The sequence below is a fragment of the Oryzias melastigma genome, linkage group LG9 (genome assembly GCF_002922805.2).
Source record: "Oryzias melastigma strain HK-1 linkage group LG9, ASM292280v2, whole genome shotgun sequence".
Taxonomy (NCBI): domain Eukaryota; kingdom Metazoa; phylum Chordata; class Actinopteri; order Beloniformes; family Adrianichthyidae; genus Oryzias; species Oryzias melastigma.
This window is the reverse complement of record NC_050520.1, coordinates 18,013,485-18,034,074: the sequence shown is the minus strand read 5'-3', so window position 1 is coordinate 18,034,074 and position 20,590 is coordinate 18,013,485. Positions and strand designations below refer to the sequence as shown.

The 20,590-nt window shown below is 35.5% G+C and overlaps 1 protein-coding gene across 1 annotated transcript; it reads right to left on the bottom strand.

The window, feature by feature from the left end:
- Positions 1 to 282: 282 nt before the first annotated feature.
- On the bottom strand, positions 283 to 20,427 carry kntc1 (kinetochore associated 1). Its single transcript, XM_024275602.2, has 61 exons — positions 19,992 to 20,427; positions 19,447 to 19,567; positions 19,161 to 19,276; positions 18,944 to 19,022; positions 18,721 to 18,798; positions 18,611 to 18,645; positions 18,418 to 18,528; positions 18,042 to 18,135; positions 17,819 to 17,871; positions 17,572 to 17,666; positions 17,432 to 17,486; positions 17,225 to 17,323; positions 17,082 to 17,125; positions 16,942 to 17,004; positions 16,770 to 16,845; positions 16,521 to 16,646; positions 16,244 to 16,410; positions 16,024 to 16,135; positions 15,789 to 15,932; positions 15,641 to 15,697; positions 15,368 to 15,442; positions 15,133 to 15,252; positions 14,295 to 14,438; positions 13,501 to 13,596; positions 13,224 to 13,327; positions 13,026 to 13,128; positions 12,808 to 12,942; positions 12,605 to 12,724; positions 12,068 to 12,140; positions 11,383 to 11,450; positions 10,998 to 11,299; positions 10,706 to 10,878; positions 10,359 to 10,459; positions 9,852 to 9,996; positions 9,694 to 9,750; positions 9,435 to 9,598; positions 9,251 to 9,355; positions 9,037 to 9,165; positions 8,790 to 8,906; positions 8,602 to 8,711; positions 8,272 to 8,491; positions 7,424 to 7,513; positions 7,186 to 7,351; positions 6,939 to 6,997; positions 6,635 to 6,851; positions 6,489 to 6,562; positions 6,188 to 6,398; positions 5,944 to 6,056; positions 5,794 to 5,849; positions 5,522 to 5,600; positions 5,319 to 5,443; positions 5,103 to 5,238; positions 4,894 to 4,989; positions 4,103 to 4,159; positions 3,754 to 3,808; positions 3,465 to 3,528; positions 2,663 to 2,792; positions 2,488 to 2,577; positions 1,946 to 2,100; positions 592 to 688; positions 283 to 434 (listed from the first exon to the last, which is right to left on the bottom strand). Exons 1-61 carry the CDS (start codon positions 20,121 to 20,123, stop codon positions 399 to 401), a joined length of 6,624 nt encoding a protein of 2,207 aa, XP_024131370.1. The 5' UTR covers positions 20,124 to 20,427; the 3' UTR covers positions 283 to 398.
- Between the last annotated feature and the right edge of the window lie 163 nt (positions 20,428 to 20,590).

Sequence of the window (20,590 nt, the reverse complement as noted above, 5' to 3'; positions counted from 1 at the left end):
TACCATTATTTTTACATTGAAAACTTCATTAACTTTACACACACAGACAAAATAAAAGTGGTAACATGCTTGTAAAATATTTTGAGAATGGTTATGTTTGTTTTTCATTAATATCCATCAAATGAGATTCAAGTAAATATAATATATTGTTCTTAAATTGAAGGTATTCTTGTGAGTTTGTTCTCATATTTATAAATTATTGATTTTGTTTCAAGCACTTTTCAACATACGATTCGTGGAAGATGCGGCTCGTAGATATTTTCCAAAATATTTTGAAGAGAATTTAATATGAAAATTGATTTATTTCAACATTTCTTTAACAAATCAAAGATAAATGGTATAAATATAGCATTTCTGCCTAAGTAAGAGTGCATAAACCAACTGGAGAGACTGTTGCTTTATCCAGACACTCCATTTTGCAAGTGAAGATATTCCTGGAAGACAAAAATGACTTAAAGATAAACTAGAAAAACAAATGACTGTTCACAGAGCAAATAAATGAATATCTAAAGAATAACAATACATATGTATTCTAAAGCAATCTCTCTTGCTCCACACAAATTTTGCTATCACTAAATTGTACTACTTTACCTTCATGCAGCCATTTATTTCACTTTTTAGAGATCTTCCTTGTTGATTCTCGCGATGCTTCGAGTATTCGTGGGCGAGCAGGTCGGCGTCATCCTCACTAAAGTGCAGAAAATGAAGACAACAAAAGGTAAATTCTAATGAATGTTTTGCTTTCAAACTCAGAATGACCCAGAACCTTAAATATGCAACACAACATTGGATAATTACTGAAAAATATAGTATTAGTAATATAAGTTTTGCTTTTAATTAACACTTTGCACATGTATTGGAATAGAATTAGAAAGAAAATTAAGTAGCTGCAAAGCAACAAAATGCTAATGCCATTGTTAACAAAATACACAAATTCAGGAAACACATTGAAATACAAAAGATTTGTAATTTAAATAAATATTTAAAAGATAAATTCTATACATTTTCAGGTCATTTCTCTCTGATTTATGTAATTTTGAGATTTATTGAAAAAAATAAAACAAAAAAGTAGATTTTAGTTAGACCTTTAAAGAGATATTTCACTTTTTTATTGGCTGCTGCCTCAGTTTCAAACTGAAAAGAAGCATCCTTTAGATTTTTTTTTTTTTACCAGTATACATGCACAAGACCGGTCCAGTCAATTTCAGCACTGTGGCACAGAAGCACTTACTCACTCATTTAATTTCCATTTCATGAAACACATTTTATCAAATTACTAGAATTCAGATGAGTCAATCACACAATTATGATTTCATCACGTCAATTGTCGTTTTCTGTTTCGTTGGATGGAAAAACAACCTGCACACATTGCTAATTTTATTATGAATAACAGATCTGCTAATGGGAAAACGGAAAGTCTGCAGCAGAGGTTTCATTCAATTATTTCAGGTCTGACGGTCTGTGACTGTACAACCTCAGGATTTGATGCGATTAGGTTCCCAGTCATTAGACCCAAATAGCTTTACAATATGGTAGTGGATCCTCACCATCTGTACCCAAAAACTATAAAATCTAGCCATAAAAAAAAATCTGTCAGTTTGAGATGACTATTTATTGCAACAACAAAACTCTTGAATTTTCGAAATAAATACAAAGTTTTTTTCTTTTTTAGAGCAAGCCTGTCAAATCCTGTTACAGCACCATTATTTATATTTCTCAAAAAATATTTATACGTATTTTGAGGTGAAAAAAACTTTAATAAAATTAGCTGAAAATGAGTTACAAACTCTGCAGAGAATCCTATTACAACTCAATCAAAGCTGAATAATTACTAATCCAGACACTACCATGATATTCTAGAGCTTCTGGGGAGTTTTGATCTTCATGTGTTTTGAGTATATGCAACTTAAAAAAAGTGTGCAAACTCAATATGCAGGTAACTTACCAATTCTGGCTGGTCAAGTAATCGACTAAATCCTTCACCTGCTCAGTTTGGCCTCGTGAGAAAATAAGCTTTTTCAGATGATCGAAGTGCTTGGTCTTCATTAGCTTCTGGTGCTGGCCGTTCTGGCTGATGAATGTTAGCACAGTCTCCCTGATCTGAAGCATAATAAAAGCAAGAACTCAGAAATGCTAACATGTTTTAGCACAGTTTATTTTCGGTTTACAGACTCTTTCTAAAAACTCAACAGAAAGTTAAATGGAAGGACAAAATGTGACAGTTTTAGTAGCCATAATAGATGACAAAGAAGGAAGTGCTCTGGTTTCTTTATCTTGCCATGATCAAGTACAAGTTCCTGTTCAACATCTTGGCTGATTAAGTCAATTAATTTAATGCAAGCAGCTCAAAAGCCAGTGATGGTAAATGTGGTTTAATGAAACAGGAAGTTGCAGCTTTTGGTTGAGTTAGCAACAATCTCTGTGTAGTAATTATGAATTAGCTGTAATACGCAAACATAGACACTAAAACTCACAATGCCATCATACCTGTGAAGGGATTCCAGCCAATTCGCCAGTGTTCATGAGTTCTTCCACCTGCTCCAGGACTGTCACTGGGTTACACAAAGACAGAAAGCCCTGGAAAAAGCAAAAGACACGACTATGAGAAAATCCTAACAACAGAGTTACATATTGGACTGTGCATATTTCTGGAGCATCTCACTTGAATCTGCTGTTCCTTTTTGCTGGCACAGGGAATTAGGAGGAGAGTTCCCAGGGCAAAGGCGGGGAGGTTGAACTGCGCAAATCGGTTTGCAATTCCAATCAAGTCCAAATTCAACAGGAAAGGGCACCTTGGGAAAGAAATTTAAGAGAGGAACAGATATAGTGAAAACAGGATAGCATTTAACTCAAGTTTTTTCAGCGTATAAGTGTATTTTGCAAAGTTTATACAATATTTTGTAGTACCTTTGATTCAAACACTTTCAGAGAATATGACTGCAAGCAAACAATGAAAAAAACAACTTTTTTTCATATATAAAATGACACTTTTAAGAGGGGTTGAACTTATCTCTTTGTTTTTAATTAATCTATTTTTAGTCGCTTGTGGGTCTTTCCATCCTCAGCAGTAAAAGGGAGCCTGTGCATCTTTAGAGTACAATCAAGTCACTTTTACTCTTGTCAACTAAAACTCAATTCAATAAAATTGCTTTCTCCACATCCCTTCTTTTCTTATAGTGTCATTTGTTTAGAAGTCTGGCTGTTGTTTTTATGTGTTTATATATTTTACAAATAAATTACCAAAAAGTAAGATATATTCTGTTTATTCTGGTCTCTGTTACTCTTTACTAAGAGACTTGAGCAACTTTAATACAATTTTCTCTCATATTTAAACAATAAACCCCCCACTTCACACTCCTACAAGTTATTAAAACACCCATAAACAGTCTTTTGTCCACTTCAGAGTACATGTAGACACATTCTAGCTATACTAATCTCCTATAGTCTAATTTAGAGAAACATACTTGAGTAGAAGAACAAAAGTCCTGTAGAGAGTTGCTTGTTGTTCTGGACTTAGAGGAACTGAGGCTGTCACCAAGAAAACACAACACTTCATTTAAACAGTATTTGACAGTCAACATTCAACAAAAAAAACAATAGTAGTATTTTTTTTGCAGAATAATTTGATGATTATTGAAGTACCAGTAACATCAATCCATCAACTTCACATCTATACAGAATGCTTTAATGATCCACAGTCCAATGAAACTATCGGAACTCATCGGCTCTAACAGTTTTTACCGACTTTTTTACCTGAGACAAAAGGTGCCAGAATGATACTCCTCCAAGTCCTACAGAAACTTGGAATCTGAAAATGAAATTTAAAAAAAGGGAAGAAATTGTCTGACCTGTTAAAGCCGTTATTTCACAACATTACGATAAAAATGTTAAATCTGGTGTCTTATGGCGTGACACATGGAACGGTTTGCAAAACATTTGTTGCTTTAATGCTGGAAAAATTACTAGTACTTTTTAAATTATGCATTATTATCTGTTCTTGGTTAAAAACAGAGGAAAAGAGCTCAAAAATTGATCTCTTAGTTTAACGTAGACATGTTGGGATTTTGAAATTTGTAAAATCAAACTATTTCTGTAACCTTACCTCCCACAGAGCTGGAACAGACACAATTGCTTCAAGGACTTTCTGAAGATGACTGATCTGCAGAGGAAAATATTAGTGTCAAAATAAAAAGGCCCAACACTCAGTTCTTTCACATTTTGCCTTTCTCTTTTTTTGTAAAACTTATACTCTTCATTTGGTTTATACTTTTATAATTAAAAGCATAAATTCTTGTTAAAAGAAGAATTAATTTATTTTGCTTTAAATTTACATAACTCTCCAACTGGTTTTGAATTTTCTGAGTGGTTGAAGAAACCTTCTCAAATAATATTAAATATTTAAGCAAATGATGAAGAGAATAAAATAATGTTTTCTTTGCATCTATAGTTAAAATTTTCCATCTAATTTTTTTTGAAAACAAATAACTCCTTCTTAATTAATCATCTTCTTTGGTCGCTTTTTTAAAAATAAATAATTATTACAAATTTAGTTTTTGTTTTTTTATGTTTAACAAACTACACAATTTCTCTAATTGTTTACTAAAAAATAAATAACATTCTGGATTATTTAGAGAGAAAATAGAGCAATATTCTTTTATAAATGACAAAAAACTCATGTAGTTGAAGAAACACAATCCAGAATACTCAGCATTAATTGTAACCACAAACTGTGTTTACAAAGAATTTAGCAAATACCCCCTAAAGATATTTTTTAGCAATCATATGGAAACTTGTCATTTTTGATTTGAAAACGTAAAAAAATAATTAAAAAAAATCTTCCTAAACCATTTAAAAGCTATGATTAAAAGGGAATTTAGTCGCTTGTTTGCTTACCAAGTTGAAGCCCAGGAGCTTCTGAAGCAGACTGTTCCACAGCTGAGGATCATACACCTGGTACTCCAAACACAGGTCGGCCACGAGACGCACAGCCTGACATGACAAACAACAATTTCCTTCCAGATCTGTGTTGGATTTTTCATATCAAGTAAATCTAAATTAAAGCGACTTTAAAGGATTGGCTCCCACGTTTTTTTAAACCATACCTGTGGCTCGTGACTGTGGTTCTTCCACAGACCTTTCACCAAGCCTTCTTTGGGACTATTGAGAAAGGACTGGACTGTGTACGGGATGTTCAAAGCTTCCAGTTGAGACACAAAGATGTAGCATTTCAGGTAATTTCTGCACATGAACAGACAACAATGCTGATGATTACATTTCAATTCACAAATTGACATTTGAATCTGGTCTTGGCCTCTCACAGAAGCTTGGTCCGGGGGATCTGCAGCTGAGCCTCCAGCATCGCTGCATCGACAAGGCGGACGAGACAAAGCAGCGCCCGGGTCCGGTGGCAGAAGGTCAGGCGAGGTCCGGATGTGCTGAAGGGCTACGAAAGTCCAAAAATGATATAACTTGCCACCAATAAGTACCAAATGATTTACTTATAGTTTTAAAATGAGTATACCCAAGTTTCAGCAGACAAGATAGGGCTTAAAATATGGAATGCGTCCTCCATGGAGAAAGACTGCAGCATGTAGACAACCCTAACAGATGAGGGAAAATGTAAACTATTGCAGATAAACAAATATAGGTATATCTAAAGTGATTTGAGGATCAATTAAGTATTTTAACCGAATTACATAAAAAAAAGTAAAACAAAAAATATATACACGGTTTATAAATTCATGTACTATTGAAAGTTTTATTCCTAAGAAGAATTAAAGTAAAATTCTGCACCTCATTAAGTCCGGGTCCTCATCAATGTTGGTGACGCAGTCTTGAATTCCCATTTCCTTTAACAAACAAAGAAATTAATAAAACAAAAATATGTAGCTCATCAACATGGAAAGTCTAAAAACTTATTTAAGTAAGTTAAACTTAACAAACCCTGGTCATTGCTGGACCCGTCTTGCAGATCCATTTCTCTAAAAGCATGTTGCGGATTTTTTTGAGATCCACATTGTTGATTGTGGATATTTCTTTGACTGCAGCATGTATGTCTGATGCATTGAGACATTTAAAAAAAAAAAAGAAGAAGAAGAAAAAGCTGTTAGTATAATGACAATGACAAAAAAACATAACTAGAAGGAGGTCAAACAAACCTGATCAGAAACAGCTTAAACTTGCTCACCTGGGTAATTCTGAACCCCCGTCTCCTTATAACGCTGCTCCACGCTGTTGTGTTCGTACAAGGCCACAACAAGCCTGCCTGGAAGCCCAGTCAGTTTCAGGTTTTCAGGGTTGCTCAGCTGGCTAGTCATCAGCACATTCTCAGTGGCAGAGCGCTGAAACTGCAGCTTCAGCTTGGACAGAAAGGTCTCTCCTCTGGCTCTTGCAGCCTCCTGAAGGGAGGCAGATGCATGTAAACATTTAACACAAGCGATCTAACTATTTAAATCCTATGAAATCTGAAGATAAAAATCAAGAAGAACCTCTAAGTTTGGGTCCCGGAGCCATGCATCACCAAGAACCAAACAGAACCTCAGAGATTGTGTTTTCTCATAACCTGGAGAGAACAGGAAAGATTAATGACAAATAGAAGCAGAGAAGAGCAGTGTAATTACCGTACAGCTCAAACCTGGTGGAAGCTCCTGTGTTATCTTGTGGGCTGTAGCAGCTGCCCACTCCGGGCTCTGGATGCACTGGATGTACATCATCATGGTCTTGGCCACTTTAAAGGTTTGCTCGTTGTAGGCATAGCTGTGACCCATTTTCTTTTTCTCCAGGAGTAAAGGTTTAATCTTTTTCTCAAACACATGGTTTGCTGCTGACATGTATAACTTGTCGAGGCTCACCTAGAAAGAATCAGGAAGATAATACATAAGAACAACTATAAGAAATGTTTTCCATGGAGAGGAAAGTGAGGTTTTATAACAGCATACCTTCATAAGTTTGCTAATAAGAAGTAGTGTAGGGAAAGTCTCCTCACTTAGCTCAGGAGCTAAACAAAAAAAAGATAAAATAATGGAAAACTTATGTGGTTTTATTAAAATTTTAATCAAATATGCCCAAAAAAACTTCAATATAAAATAATTTTTTTGTCATTATGCTTAAAATTAAGTTGGTTTATGGATAAACAAATGAAAAGTAATACAGATTTGTATGGATTGAACTGGAACATTAACTCACAGATAATTTTCCAGTAATGTTTGGACTGCAGCAGCAAATGGAAAGGCAGTCTGCTGTTGGAGAGGGGGTTCGGCAGCAAGCCGTTTTCAAGCAGATGCGTGTTCTCCACATCTGCTGGAGGAGAGACCCTTTTGTAGGACTTAAGGTGCTGAAGGAGACCCATTGCCTGTGGAATAAATTATAGTTTTAGTTGCATGGCTTGTTTCATTTCAAATATGACAGCTTGAATTTATTTTACCTGGCTAACGGAGAAGGTGGCCACATTCTCATCTGCAGCCTGGATGATTTTTAGGACCACTTCTATCCTCTCGTAGTTGTAAGGGCTGAGCTTTATAAGAAAAAATAACAAAAAAAGTTAGACTGCACTTTACTTAAATAGTTATACTCTATTGATGTTACAGCTGTGTCTTTATTGTAGTTTTCAATTAATGATATAGACACATAAACTTTAAATTGTACAGTTCAAAACTATAAATAAATATACAATGGACTGATGAACAAACATTTGTACATGTGTACTCATTATTTTACATTTAAAGTGGCAAAATATTATTTTTTCTTATTTTAAACTTAAAAATAATGTAACAAACGAATGCCAGAGTTCATGCATTTGAATATATTAGGACTGTACAGGTTGACCACTTAAAGACCCACTCCAATTATCCTTTGGCGTTTTCTAAAAGCGTTCCCAGTGGAATTTTAAAAATGATTATGCAGTTTTTAGCCAAAATTCAAAAATCTGTGACATTGTTGTGGGAGGAGACCGTTGGCACAGAGCAACCACGTCCCCCTTCCCCTCCCTGTTGCTGAGAGCTTGTGGCTCACCCAGTGCATTTTCTGCGCCACAAATAAGCTCTTTTCCAAATGTCTTGTTTTTCATTTGCTCTTGATCTAAATAATGTAATACTCAGAAATGCAATTTTGAACTCCATCCATCCATCATTAGAGAAATGTCATAAAAACATGTTAAAAACACTATTTTCATCAGAGGGGGTCTTTTAACGAGCCATTTAATTTATCGTTGCCTGTTGTGGAAAGTCTTATAAGATGGAGCAGGATTTTTTTTAATCAAAGTACTTTTTATACCTTAAACATGGCAGCACAGAGGTTGCCAGTCAGCTCGCTGGTGCTGTGCAACATCGGGATAATCTGCAGGACTCGCTCCAGAGCGTCAGCGTGACACAAAGACTGCACCTCCTCTTCAAGCCCTGAAGCTAGGGCTTCCATATTGTCTTCATCCTCTTGGAGCAGCAGTAAGGTGGTAATGTACTGGTTGATCACATGGTCACGATCCAAACCAAAGGTGCTACATTAGGGCAAAGAGGGACTTTTAGTACAGGGAGACTCCAAAATCTGTTGATCAAGTAGCAATTCATTTTTGCATAAATTATTAAAAGTTTAAATAGGTTGACTGACCTGCAGTACTGGAGGATGACATCTGGGGTGATCTTTTTGTTCTTCACCAAAACAGGGATCAAATTACTCTTCATCTCTGGTTGCTGGCGGAATACTGGCTGAATAGATATCTGACATAAAGGTAGAGAACAGATAGTAAACATAAAGACTGCTATTTTAGGCAAACATCTTTTGGAGATTTGAGTTACCTCTAATTTGCCAAGCTTAATGCCCCATTCAGCATCAGTGATGACAGAGAGAAACTTCTTCAGTTCCTCTGGTTCCTTGTACAAGCAGCTGAGATTGGCTCCAATCTTTGCAACAGCCTGTAACAGTTAATTGACAACAAAATTAATATCCGTGTCTCTACATTCTGTAAAAGGTATTTTATGACAAATAAGTAGAAGATGAGAAGAATTGTGTATGCCAATAAGGATAACAGACTATGCGCCATACCAAAATCTTGTCATAGTTTTGCCAAGTGTTGTCGATGACTTTCCACAGAGTTTTGAAAACTTCTGCTCTGGTGAGGAGTGTGCAGAGGCCTATAGCCAAATCACAATCGACCACCCTCCAATTGAACACCTGGAATTCAAAGGTGAACAGTACATTTTCAATCAAGTGTTGGAAATATTCTGTCCCATAGTGATGCCAGACTTGATCATCCCACCTTGTTTAACAGAGCTACAGCCACGGAATTTAGAGTGGAAGTTGTCGTCTTTTGGAAGTTGTTTAAACACAAGCTGTACTTCTTAAGGTCCTGAGGATCGTAAAGCTGAGAAACGGGGACAGATCAGTAAAGTTTTCAGCACAAACATGACATTAATCCAGTAAGGCTTTTCAAGATAGTATACCTGCACACTTAGGTTTATGTCCATGATGTTGGAGGTGACATGCTGCAGGCAGCTGCCATATGAGTTAACAAGAACTCTGAGGGCTAATTCCAGCTGACTACACTCCTGCAGCATCTGTAGCATGTTGGAAAGGGGCCCGAGGAGCACCCGCAAGTAGTTTGAACCTTTATATAAGCAAAAAGAGACTAAAGATTAGCTACATCAATTATAAGAAGCAAGGGGAAATGTAAGAAATCAAAAGCAAGTTTACAAAACGTACCGTCAGCAAATGAACAATGGGACAGACAGGAACAGTCCAGCGGGTACAGTTTAGCATCTGAGGAAAAAGAAGAAAAAGAAAAATTAGATATAACCTTGCAAAAGACAATTATCTTTTGGAAATAGAGTAAAATGCATGAAGATAAAGCAAGATTTTACCCTGAGATAGAGGGAGAAGACAGTTGGTAATTTCATACTGCACAGGCAGAACCGACAATGGATCCAGAACAATGCAGTCCTCACTGAAAACATCTTGAAACGTCCACTGAGAATGGTGATCTTTTCCAGCTTCCACAGAGAAATCCTGCAACATTGAACCATTCAATTTCTCAAAAAAAAAATATATATATATATAAATGTTTTTTTTTACTCATAAGAACCTTGGTGACATCAGTGTAACAGAAAAATATATTAAATGTGTTCTGTGCTCCAATTAGCTTGAGGTATGTTCCACATTATTTTATTTCTATGGAAAATTTGGTCTTATGGGCTAATACAAAACATCAGATTGCACCTTGTTCATTTTTTTTTTATTTACTGCAAATGTACACATTTACATTTTTTTTTATTCTCAATTTTTTTTGTATCAGACACACTGTTTTAGCAGCAACCAAAAAAATAAAACGCATAACAATATAATTAACATGGAAAAGACAAGATACCGACCTTGGCTATGAAGCCGTAGTTATCAGATAACTGGCACTGCTGGTACACATCCATTGCTGTCCGTGTGCCTTTGCAAAGCTCCAAACAGTCCAGGAGCAAATCTGTAGCAATGATTAGATTTTTTATATTTCATGTTGCAGAAAAGACTGGAGCAGCACACATTTTGCAGCTAAAATATTCTTGTTCTGCCCATTTTTCACATAATTTCAGCAACTTGTACAAAACCTCAAACATGGTTGTAAATACCATCTTATGCACATGTTAATATATAAAGCATATTAGCTAGTTTTCCCCTAAATGTCAACGCCATTTTATTTTGTGTGGTATGTTTATTGAGTTTCTTTTACCAGAGTGACACACGCTGATGGCCTGACAGGCGAGGTCATGAATAACTGCTGGTAGGTCCATATCCTTTGGAATCACCATGGGAACATCTGCCTCCAGCATCTGACACAGCATCCTTGCGGCGGTGAACAAAACCTTCCCGGTGCTGCTGTTGCAGTGATGTTCATACAGCTCGCTAAGTAAACCAGGGGAGAAAAAAAAGGAAGTTAATAACCAGTTGCTTCTTAATTAAGCAAGAGTTTAGTCAGTTTCCCATCTCTGGTCTAATAAAAATATATGTTTATTCATGTAGACCTGAAGATCTTGAGCGCCTTGTCCACCTTTCCCACTTTCAGAGCCCGCAGACCCAGATCCGACCAGAGCTCCTGCTCTGTGCGTTGAAGTTGTCTCCCCAGTCGGCGTAAGCCGGCCTCTGTGGAAATAGTCTTTGTCTTTCCGTCCGGATCATTAGCCACAACGGGAGTTGTCACAGTCTTCTGCTTGGAAGAGTGTCGGGATCGAGTGTTTTCATATGCAGTAATATGGCGCTCTTGGATTTGTTTTCTAATTTTCGGATCTTCAAAGTTGGTAGGTGTGAAGAAAACGTCAAAGTCCTCCTGAAGTATAAAAAAGAAAGGTTATGGGTAAAAAAAAAGATACAATTCAAGAACCACAAAACATACTTTAGAACAAGGCTTACTTGAAGGTGGGAGATCGCTTTAAACATGATGAGGTTGTTCTCGCACTCCATGCACTTAAGAGCATCTTCTGCAAATATGGTGTCCATATTAGAAATAAAAGTTCACAAATATAATCCCTATGACTGCAACTGCAGTTTGAAATAGGATGCATGAGTTAAAAGGTTTTATTTGTCTAAAGATGTTCTACATTCAGGTTGATGTTCTCACAATGAGACCTGCTGCTGTGATCTACAACAGCTGGCCAAACAGACTGCAGTGAAAGTGTTAGAAAATGGTTTTAAATTAAAAAAAGATAAATAAAATAAAAAGTGATTTCAAGTGTGTACAACAAATTATGTTTAAGTGTTACAAAGACTTTGTTCGTGTGTGTGGTTTCAATGGGACAGCACAACACAACCAAAGATTTTATTTGGGATTATAGGAGTTTTGTCTTTTTCTGACAATATTATAAACTTTAATATGTTTTTATTAACAAACTTCAACTTTGAAAAAATATATGATTTTTCTGTATTTTTGTGTTTAGTCAAGATTGTCTAAATATGTGAAAACTCTAAAATCTCGAGGTGCTTCAGCATAATAAAAACCAGGAAGCAGGTTAAATTCAAAGCAACTGAAACTAATAAAAGATTTTTACAGGTGTCAACCTGACAATAGTAGTGCAAAAAAAAAAAAACAAGTACTTACGTTTTTGTATTACATGCAAGTATTTCAGCGCCTCCACCATCACTTGAGCTACAACCATCTGGTGTTTCTTGTGCTGTTAAAAACAGAGCAAGAGAAACTTGACACATTAGAAGATTTTTTGAACCAGAGTTTATGATATCAAGTCTTCCATTTTCTTTTCAGCTCAAAATAAGATTTTTTACATTTTTTTGACTGTTAGAACATGATATTGAACATTTTGTATGGAAGTAGTTCAAGTATTTCTTAGAATCCTCACAAGAGTGATTAAAATTAAAGTAAATCTTTAAGAAAATTGCTCTGATGCACCTGTACACTTTCTTAAATTATCCCTCTGTTTTGCTGTATTATTTATTCAAGATTTAAACAAGCAGTTTTACAATGGTGACAAGAGGCAACTAGGTAAACTTAATCCTTGATGTTTATGTAAAAGGTTGCAGCAGAGATGTAACACTGCAAAAACTCCCTGAAACTCAATTCCGACACGACAGACCATTTTAAAGGGGGTACTGCAGGAAACGCATGAGACTAGATCATCACCTCATCAGAAATGTGCGCTTTGTCCTCCAACTGCAGCTGTGCCCACGATGTCAGATGCTCAATGACACACTCTGCCTCTGGAGATGACAATCGCTTTAAGACACTCAAAACCTCCTCAGTCTGGAAAAAAAAAACAGAAAAAACTTCTCATCAAAACTCAAGAAACAGATACATTTTTAATGAAAAGTTAGGTGTTAAAGTACCTTGTGTTGGCCTATCAGTTGGATGAGATAAAGGTAATTTATCTGTGATGTTGGTAGTTTGTAAGCGTCAGCTAAAGTCAGGGAGTCGTCCAGAGACATCGGTAAGTCTTGCTTCAGGATGTATCTTATCAGCGTCTGGTTAAAACAATCAGTGAATGGCTTTATCGGTTTGGCTGGTTATAAAAGCAGCAACATCTTGTTTTAAAAGTCAAGATTACCATGACTTGAGTAGAGTTAGAGAGATTGAAGTTGCGAATGCCATAACCCCTGAGAAGTTTCCTTATCTCCATCAGCCTGTAGCTCTCTTTTAAAAGCTCTTGTCTTAAAAAAAAAAGATTAAAAAGGCATAAAAATAATTGTTTTTTAATTATTTAATAATGACAAAAAAAATAAAATATGAAAAAAAAAAATCATACTTTGGTCCATCCATCTCCAAGTACTGCTGAACAAGTTTCTCCACCACATTACTCCAGGGAACCACAGCTTTCTGCATGATCTCCAGCACAGCATCCACCTTCAGCTGAAATTAACATGGACATAAATGGCACAGTTTTCAGTTCAGTTTCTGTCATTATCAGACTAATCCTGCAAAATAATTTTTTCTACTTATTAATTATTTAGATGAACTGTAACCATTGCTATAAATGTGCTTAGTAAAAAAAAAAAATAAACATCCAAACTAAACAAACTTACATCAGAGTCATTCATGCAGCCGAGAACAGCCACGGCTTTTGCTTCCCATTCTGTGAAAAGCGTTGTCGTCTGAGAACTGCAGCGCTCCAGAAGATCCTAGTCAAAAATACAGAAACTGTCAGGATTTATGAAAACTGTGATGGCATGGAGGAAGTCCTGAAGACAGAACTACCACTCACTTTGGAGGTTTTGTACCTGGGAAAGATTAAAGTAGTGAATTTGAAAAGAGCTGATGACTATAAAATCTTGAGCATTATGCTGTTGGCAAGTAAAAATATGATTACTAGACCATGAATAAATTAGAAGAATGGGTTAAGGTGATGCTCAGCATTTATAATATGGACAATCTGACATCTACAATACATTAGACAATCGAGATCTGACTTTGTGGAAGACTGATGTCAAATTCCTACTTTATAAGTACTGTATAAATACAAAATGGATAGTAAAACGAGATCTGATAGAGCTGTCATAATAATAGATATCCATGACTCATCCAAGTTCTATGCTATAGTGTTTTTTTCATATCTATTTTTTTTGTATTTGTCTGATTTCTTTTCACTTCTTTTCTTTTTTTTTTAGTACTTGTGTTAACATACATTTTACATGGATGAATTATACCAATTAATCATACAAGGGTCTTTCTTTTCCTCTCTTTTCATTTCATTTGTTATAAACTACCTTTGTAAAATGTAACATAATAATCTAAAGTTTCCTGAAAACCTAAATAAAAATAAATAAATAAAAACAAAAAAGAAAACAATGATTTTCTGTGCCCAGCAGATGACATTTACCTTGATATATCGTAGCAGAAGCTCATCAAAAGGAAGTTGGTGTTCTAAAGCGTACGGCAGAACGCTGTTTTCCACGGTGGCTGCTATCAGTTCTGGAGCGGGAACTTTGTCGAGCATGTAGAACACAACACTCCAAACAGTCCCCTTTGAAAAAAATAATAAAGAAACAAAACAGAATTACAACAGATGAAAACAGACAGGACATAAAAAAACATTAATTACTTAAAAAAAAGAAAAATTCAAGGTCAGTGTTTAAAATGTAATGTTTTATCCATACCAAAAAACCCTTAAAATGTAAAAAAACTGATTTGCAACAATTAATTATACATTTTTGGCAAATTTTACCACAAGATCATAAATTGGGACAAAAACAAGGAATAGGTATCACACAATGAACCTTTATATTTTGAAGAAGCATTTCAAATTTCTAAACCATTTTTTCACAGCGAACTGTAAAATTGTGTGATAAAAAAGCAACATATGGAGGACTGGACTAGGTTAAAGCTAAACAGGTTCCAAAATGTAACCGAAAGTTCAGATTCAAGTTGGTTTCCAGGAGTTATTACATTTTTTTATTGAGTCTAAAGTCATTATATTTAATATGAAAATATGACAAAGTTAAAAGCTTTTGTAATAACTATGATCAAAAGACATCAGTAATACATTTAACAAAATCATAAACACTAACCAGACAAAGATTTTACCCCTAAAATCAAAAGCAAGCTTCTAAAAAAATGGCAATTACATTTATATCACTGTTATAATAGACTAGTTTGGGAACAAGTCCTCACTTAATGCTGCAACACAATAGTAATAATAATAATAGTAACAGACTAACCTTCTCCAGGACCGACAGTGAAAGTTTGCAGCTGTATTTCTGGTGAAGGTCCAGCAGCTGGCGGAGGTTGGACACCAGGGATCTGAGGTTCTCCACCTCATCCGAACCATAATCTTCATCCTGGGGTGGGAGTAAAAAAATAAAAATAAAAAAAGTATGTAAACAACAAAAAAAAGTATTTAAAAAAAACATAGAAAAGGGAGTTTTAATAAAGAAAAAACGTAAAGCATCTCACAAGAGATTTCTTCCACGTCCACAAAGAGGGTAATCCAAGAACGGCCAAATCCAGTCCGTTTTGTGGCCAAGAACCCTAAGAAAAACATTATATTAACCACAAGTGATCAAACACATTTTTGTAAATTGCTTTTAAGATCCAAAAGGTCAAAAAGAAAATAAAATGAAACTCAGTTTGAGAGAGATGGATTTAAAGACAAAATGTAAAACATTATAATTATGCTAAACTCTATTGTTCTCCACTGAAGTGATGACAATCAAAAAGCTGTTTTACCTTTTCAGTCAGCTCCAGGTTTCTTGCCTTCTGCTCAAGCCATTTTGCTAGAATTTTCTACAAACACATGCCAAAAAAAGGATGCATGTCAGTCATTCATAAAAAGATCATGACGTGTTCGCAACAAAAGAAGTAGACACAATCCCACCTGTCCTCTAGGGAGGACTTTCCTCACAAAAGGAACCAAAACAGTCCTTAACCATGGACTGAGGTCTTGAGATGACAGGTCCTCTGGGATGGCAGAGAGAAGGGCTTCAAGATTTGTCTCATCAAAGTCCAAAGTGATCTGGCCCTGTTAAAAAAAAGGGAATAAATTGAATCTGATTTAATTTGTAAAATTGCTAATGCCTTTACCAGTGATGAACGCATTAGACGTGTGTTACCTCATATCTGAGCCAAAGCAGCTGTGCCCCCTTCATGTCTCCCTCTCTCAGATGTGTCAGAATGTTCCTGAGATGGTCAGTGCTATGCAGAAACTCAATCCAAGCATTGCCACTGTGGGTAGGAAAACAGGAATAATATTGAATAAAGATCAATTGACACAATAAAGCAAACAGAGTATAGAAGATGTATTAAAAATGCAGAATAATCCGATAGTTTTACTTGAAGTTTTCCAAGCCATGCAGGCAGCAAAAGGTTGCCAGCCTGGCAAGGGCCTCCTGGATTTGTAGGGAGGAATATCGGGTAGCAGCGTGGTTTAACATCTTTTCTGTGGTTTCGATGGTCGGCCAAGGAGCCTTGAGACAATAGTCGACCACGTACTGCTCATCCTGCAAAGAATACAGCCTTATAACAAAAAAAAGTCTATACAAAATAACATGCTGCAGCAGAAAAATAGTTTTTAAAGAAAAAAAAGTGAAAGTAGAGCTGTCACACTTACTGTGATTTTCATCAGGTTGGTTTTGGCCTCATCGACAAGCTTAGACCACACATCCTGTCCAGAGCCGTGCACTGATGCTGAGTCCAGCTGCTCCAGCACAAAGTCAAGCTTCACCTTATAGACAAGCTAAACAAAGGGGAGCAGTTAGCTATTTTGTGAAGGGAAAATATCTATCACATCAAACATTAAGGCAGCAAAATTCATTTTAGAAGGAAGATAAAAAGATGCTGATTAAAAAAAAAAAAAAACCTCTAAATCCAGCTGAAATGCGATGGCGAACTTCTCAGCCTCTTCAAACATGTGTTTGTGAAGGAGTCGGCTAAGTCTAGAAGGAGGGAATACAAGAGAGATCAGTTCCATCACCGTGTTAAACTAGGGGCACAAATGTTAATATGCAAAGACGTTCAATTTAATGAGTCACCTGTTCTCTGGCAAAGCCTCTGTGAAACATTTAACAACGACGGCAGCTACTGGCTCTGCCCGACTAAATAATAAAGAACAAAGACGCCCAATATGAGAATTGTGTGAAGGGAAAGTGCAATGAAAAACAATTAAACTTACTTTTCTTGGTCCTCATAAATCCCTTCAACCACAAAAATGGAGTCCTGTAATTCAAGAAATACAAAAACATTGTAAAAAAATAAATAAATAAAAGAGAGAAAGATAGGTAATTAAATGTGTTTAGACTTTGATTTTTTTTTTACCACGTTTGTTTTTGTTTGAACAAGACAAGAGACTGAAGAGACATCCAGAGAGTAGCAAACAGTCATAGAGGGCAGATTTCTTATCTGCAGTGAGCTGATCTGAAACAATAAAAATAATTATATAAAAAAAACAACAACAAAAAAAAACACTTTCTTTAGTAAAAGAAATCTTTTACATCACTACTTAAAACTAGCCTGAGCGTCTACCTGACTGCTGTCTTTCTTTGTCAGTGTAATCATCCTCATGCCACCCTTGTCTTGGCTGGAACAAACAAATATGTTAAATCAGACACATACATAATTATACTGATAGCTAGGGTGATTTTTCACACACTTATAGTGCTTACCCACACTCTGATGTCAGTTCGAAGTCTTGAATCGCCAGATCTGGCCAACTATGAACCAGAACAAGGATGTGCAGATCCCAAACACTCAAGACGTCCTGGCACAGGGAACATTCAATAAAAACATTCAGAAATACTTTAAAGAACCAATATTTACGAACACGTATTAGCAAAATAACAAATAGATCCATTTGAATTGGAAGAGATTTGTGAAACGAGGATCAGATGATGGTGACGCCATTAGACTCACCTCAGTGTCGAGAATGTAAAGGAGATTTTCTACCACCTCCATCCTCCTCACGCCTGAAAACCCAAACAGCAAGAAGACAAAAGATGCCATTGTAATTGTTATTTCTGACTAACTGGCATTTGTTTTTAATCATATTTCTTCAATTTAAACCTAACCACAACCATTTCTTTCCATCATTAAATGTTGTTTGGTCAAACATGATGCTCAGAAACAAGCAGTTTACCTGGGATTAAGCTGCTGTTTACTGACTGGGAAAAGCACATCCTGCCCTGAAGAGGATCCATCTTCCAATGAGTCAAGACATGTTCTTTACCTCCCTGTCAAAAGATTTGATTGTGACTAAATATTTAAGACAAATTTACTTCTTTTTCATGTTAAAAAAATAAATCTATTACTTTCAGAACTGTAATATCTTTCCTCAGAGTGTTTCAGAAGCAAAAATCAAATGTGTAGGACTTTCACCAAAATCAGCTAAACTGTAGTCGTCGTTAATGCTTTTTTTAAATGAATAAATAAAAAAGCAAAATAATAAAGTATAATCATTTAGAAAGAAATTGTAACAAGGAAAATAAACCACAACATTGATAAACAGAAATTACCCCAATCATTAGGTGAATTTCATGACCTAAATTGAACATCACTGCCGTGCTGCAACCTTCATCATGATAATCCTCAGTTGAGCAAAAGTTTATCTTTATGAGACTCTGGATCTGAAAAATATAAAAACCAGTAAATATTAGTTTATGGAATGATGTTTTGTGATAGCTTAAAAGCACAACTAACTTAACTTACCTCTTTCAGAGCTTCAACATCCATTCTTTCAATAGCTTAAATGACAAAAAAACACACGTTAAAAGTATATAAAAGAGGGGTCCCAAATGAAAATCATTTGACAGTTCTACCTGCTTCAATCTTTGCCAGTGAAAGATTTGTGATGTGGAAAAAGCCATTCTTAATAAGAAGAAACACATGGTATGTCCCTGTAAAAAAAAAACAAAAAAAACCATTAGGATTTAAAATTCAGAAGACAGACTAAAAACAAACCATAAAATACATATACAGTATATAATATACATATCATATTGACGTTCATACAATTAATTTCAATTATAAATAAAATTTCACCTGAGGATGACTTGTCCTCATTTATGATGAGATAGCGGTAGGTTTTCTTATCTCCACTGGATGGTTTCTCAACCAATGCCTTCAAATTAAAAGATAGTGTGCAATAAAATACAAACTCTGCATAGAAATACAAATCATCATTCTACATCTTTAACTTTAGCAGCCCAAAATAGATGAATCAAATGAATAACATTTACTAAAGTTAAAGAACTCGTACTCTAGTGAGGAGGATTTTCTTGTGTGGAACATATATTAAATGAAGATTTCCATTTCTTTCACAGACCACCAAAAACTTTCTTTCCAGACAAACATCAATGGTATCCACATCCGTATCTGCAAAAAACAAAATGCTTCAAATTATTCACAGGACTTAAGATGACACATCAAACTTCCTTGGTTAAAAGAAAAACAACTCACACAAAGGCTGATTTTTGACAAAATCTCTCCAGCTTTCAAGTATAAAGCCCAATCAAAAGATGAACAAATAATATGAGACACTTTACCAAAGTGGAGAAGCAAAAGGATCGTCTGGTAGCTCTGATCAAACAGGATCACTGTGTTGTCAACAACAATGATACTCCAATTTGGACCACTTGAAGATGAGAGCCGGGGGTCTGTCTGTGTCTGCAAGAGGCAGAATTTCCAGCAAATCAACCATAAGAACTATTCTTCAAAATTTGTGACACAAACCTTACATTTTTTTTAAAATAGTCTATTGAAATGTACCACAAAATATTACTAAAAGTGAGGCAAAATAGTTGAAGTTTACTATTTATTTACTAGTGTATTGTAATTTTTAAATGTTTGATAGTCTAAAGAAGAACTCATTTAGTATACTTCCTATATGGTCCATAGTATACTTACAGTCAAGTATACTTAAATAATAAAAAAAATTCAAGTGTACTACTTTTTGCAAAGGGTCCTTTTTATGTCGTAGCCACGCCCCTTTTAAAAACTAGACGCTTTGATTACATGGATTAACAAATAATTATTTGAACATAATTTCAATAGTGTTGCTAAAAACTATGAATATTAGGAGGATGGCTACCTTATTAGAGGATGAGATTCTGACGAGTGTGTCCACTTGGTACAAGCCGCTACCACTGTCCTCCCTTGACACACCGTCATAACGGACGATGTTTGTGTCCTCGTTTATCAACAGCTCAACGTCGCTCCACATCGTTATTTTGTTAAGTACTATGAACACTAACAAGATGTAAACATAACGAATCCGCTAATCCAAACACACCTAGCTTGTTTTTAACTATTGACGTTGACGCTACCCAAACCAAGACTAAAATTTTATCATGAATATCAATGCAAATAAAAGTTGAGATGAGCTAGTCAAATCTAATCTAATTTCTTGAATAAATATCATTACCCGATTTTAACAACAACAAAACAAATTCAAGAGTTTTCGGCCTCTAACACCGAGCAGTAGCCTAACTGCACTTCATTAGCTTTAGAATTTGGCGGGTCGCTATTCAGTCGGGTCGGTTATGTTTTTGTTTTTCCTGCGCTTTGTCTTCCAGGTTCAGTAACTTGTGACTCCATGAATTTACAAAAACTCACATATTTTTTTTAAATTGCATGGGAAGTTTTCACAGAAGAAGAACTGTTACTATTACTAATACTTTAATTCTACGC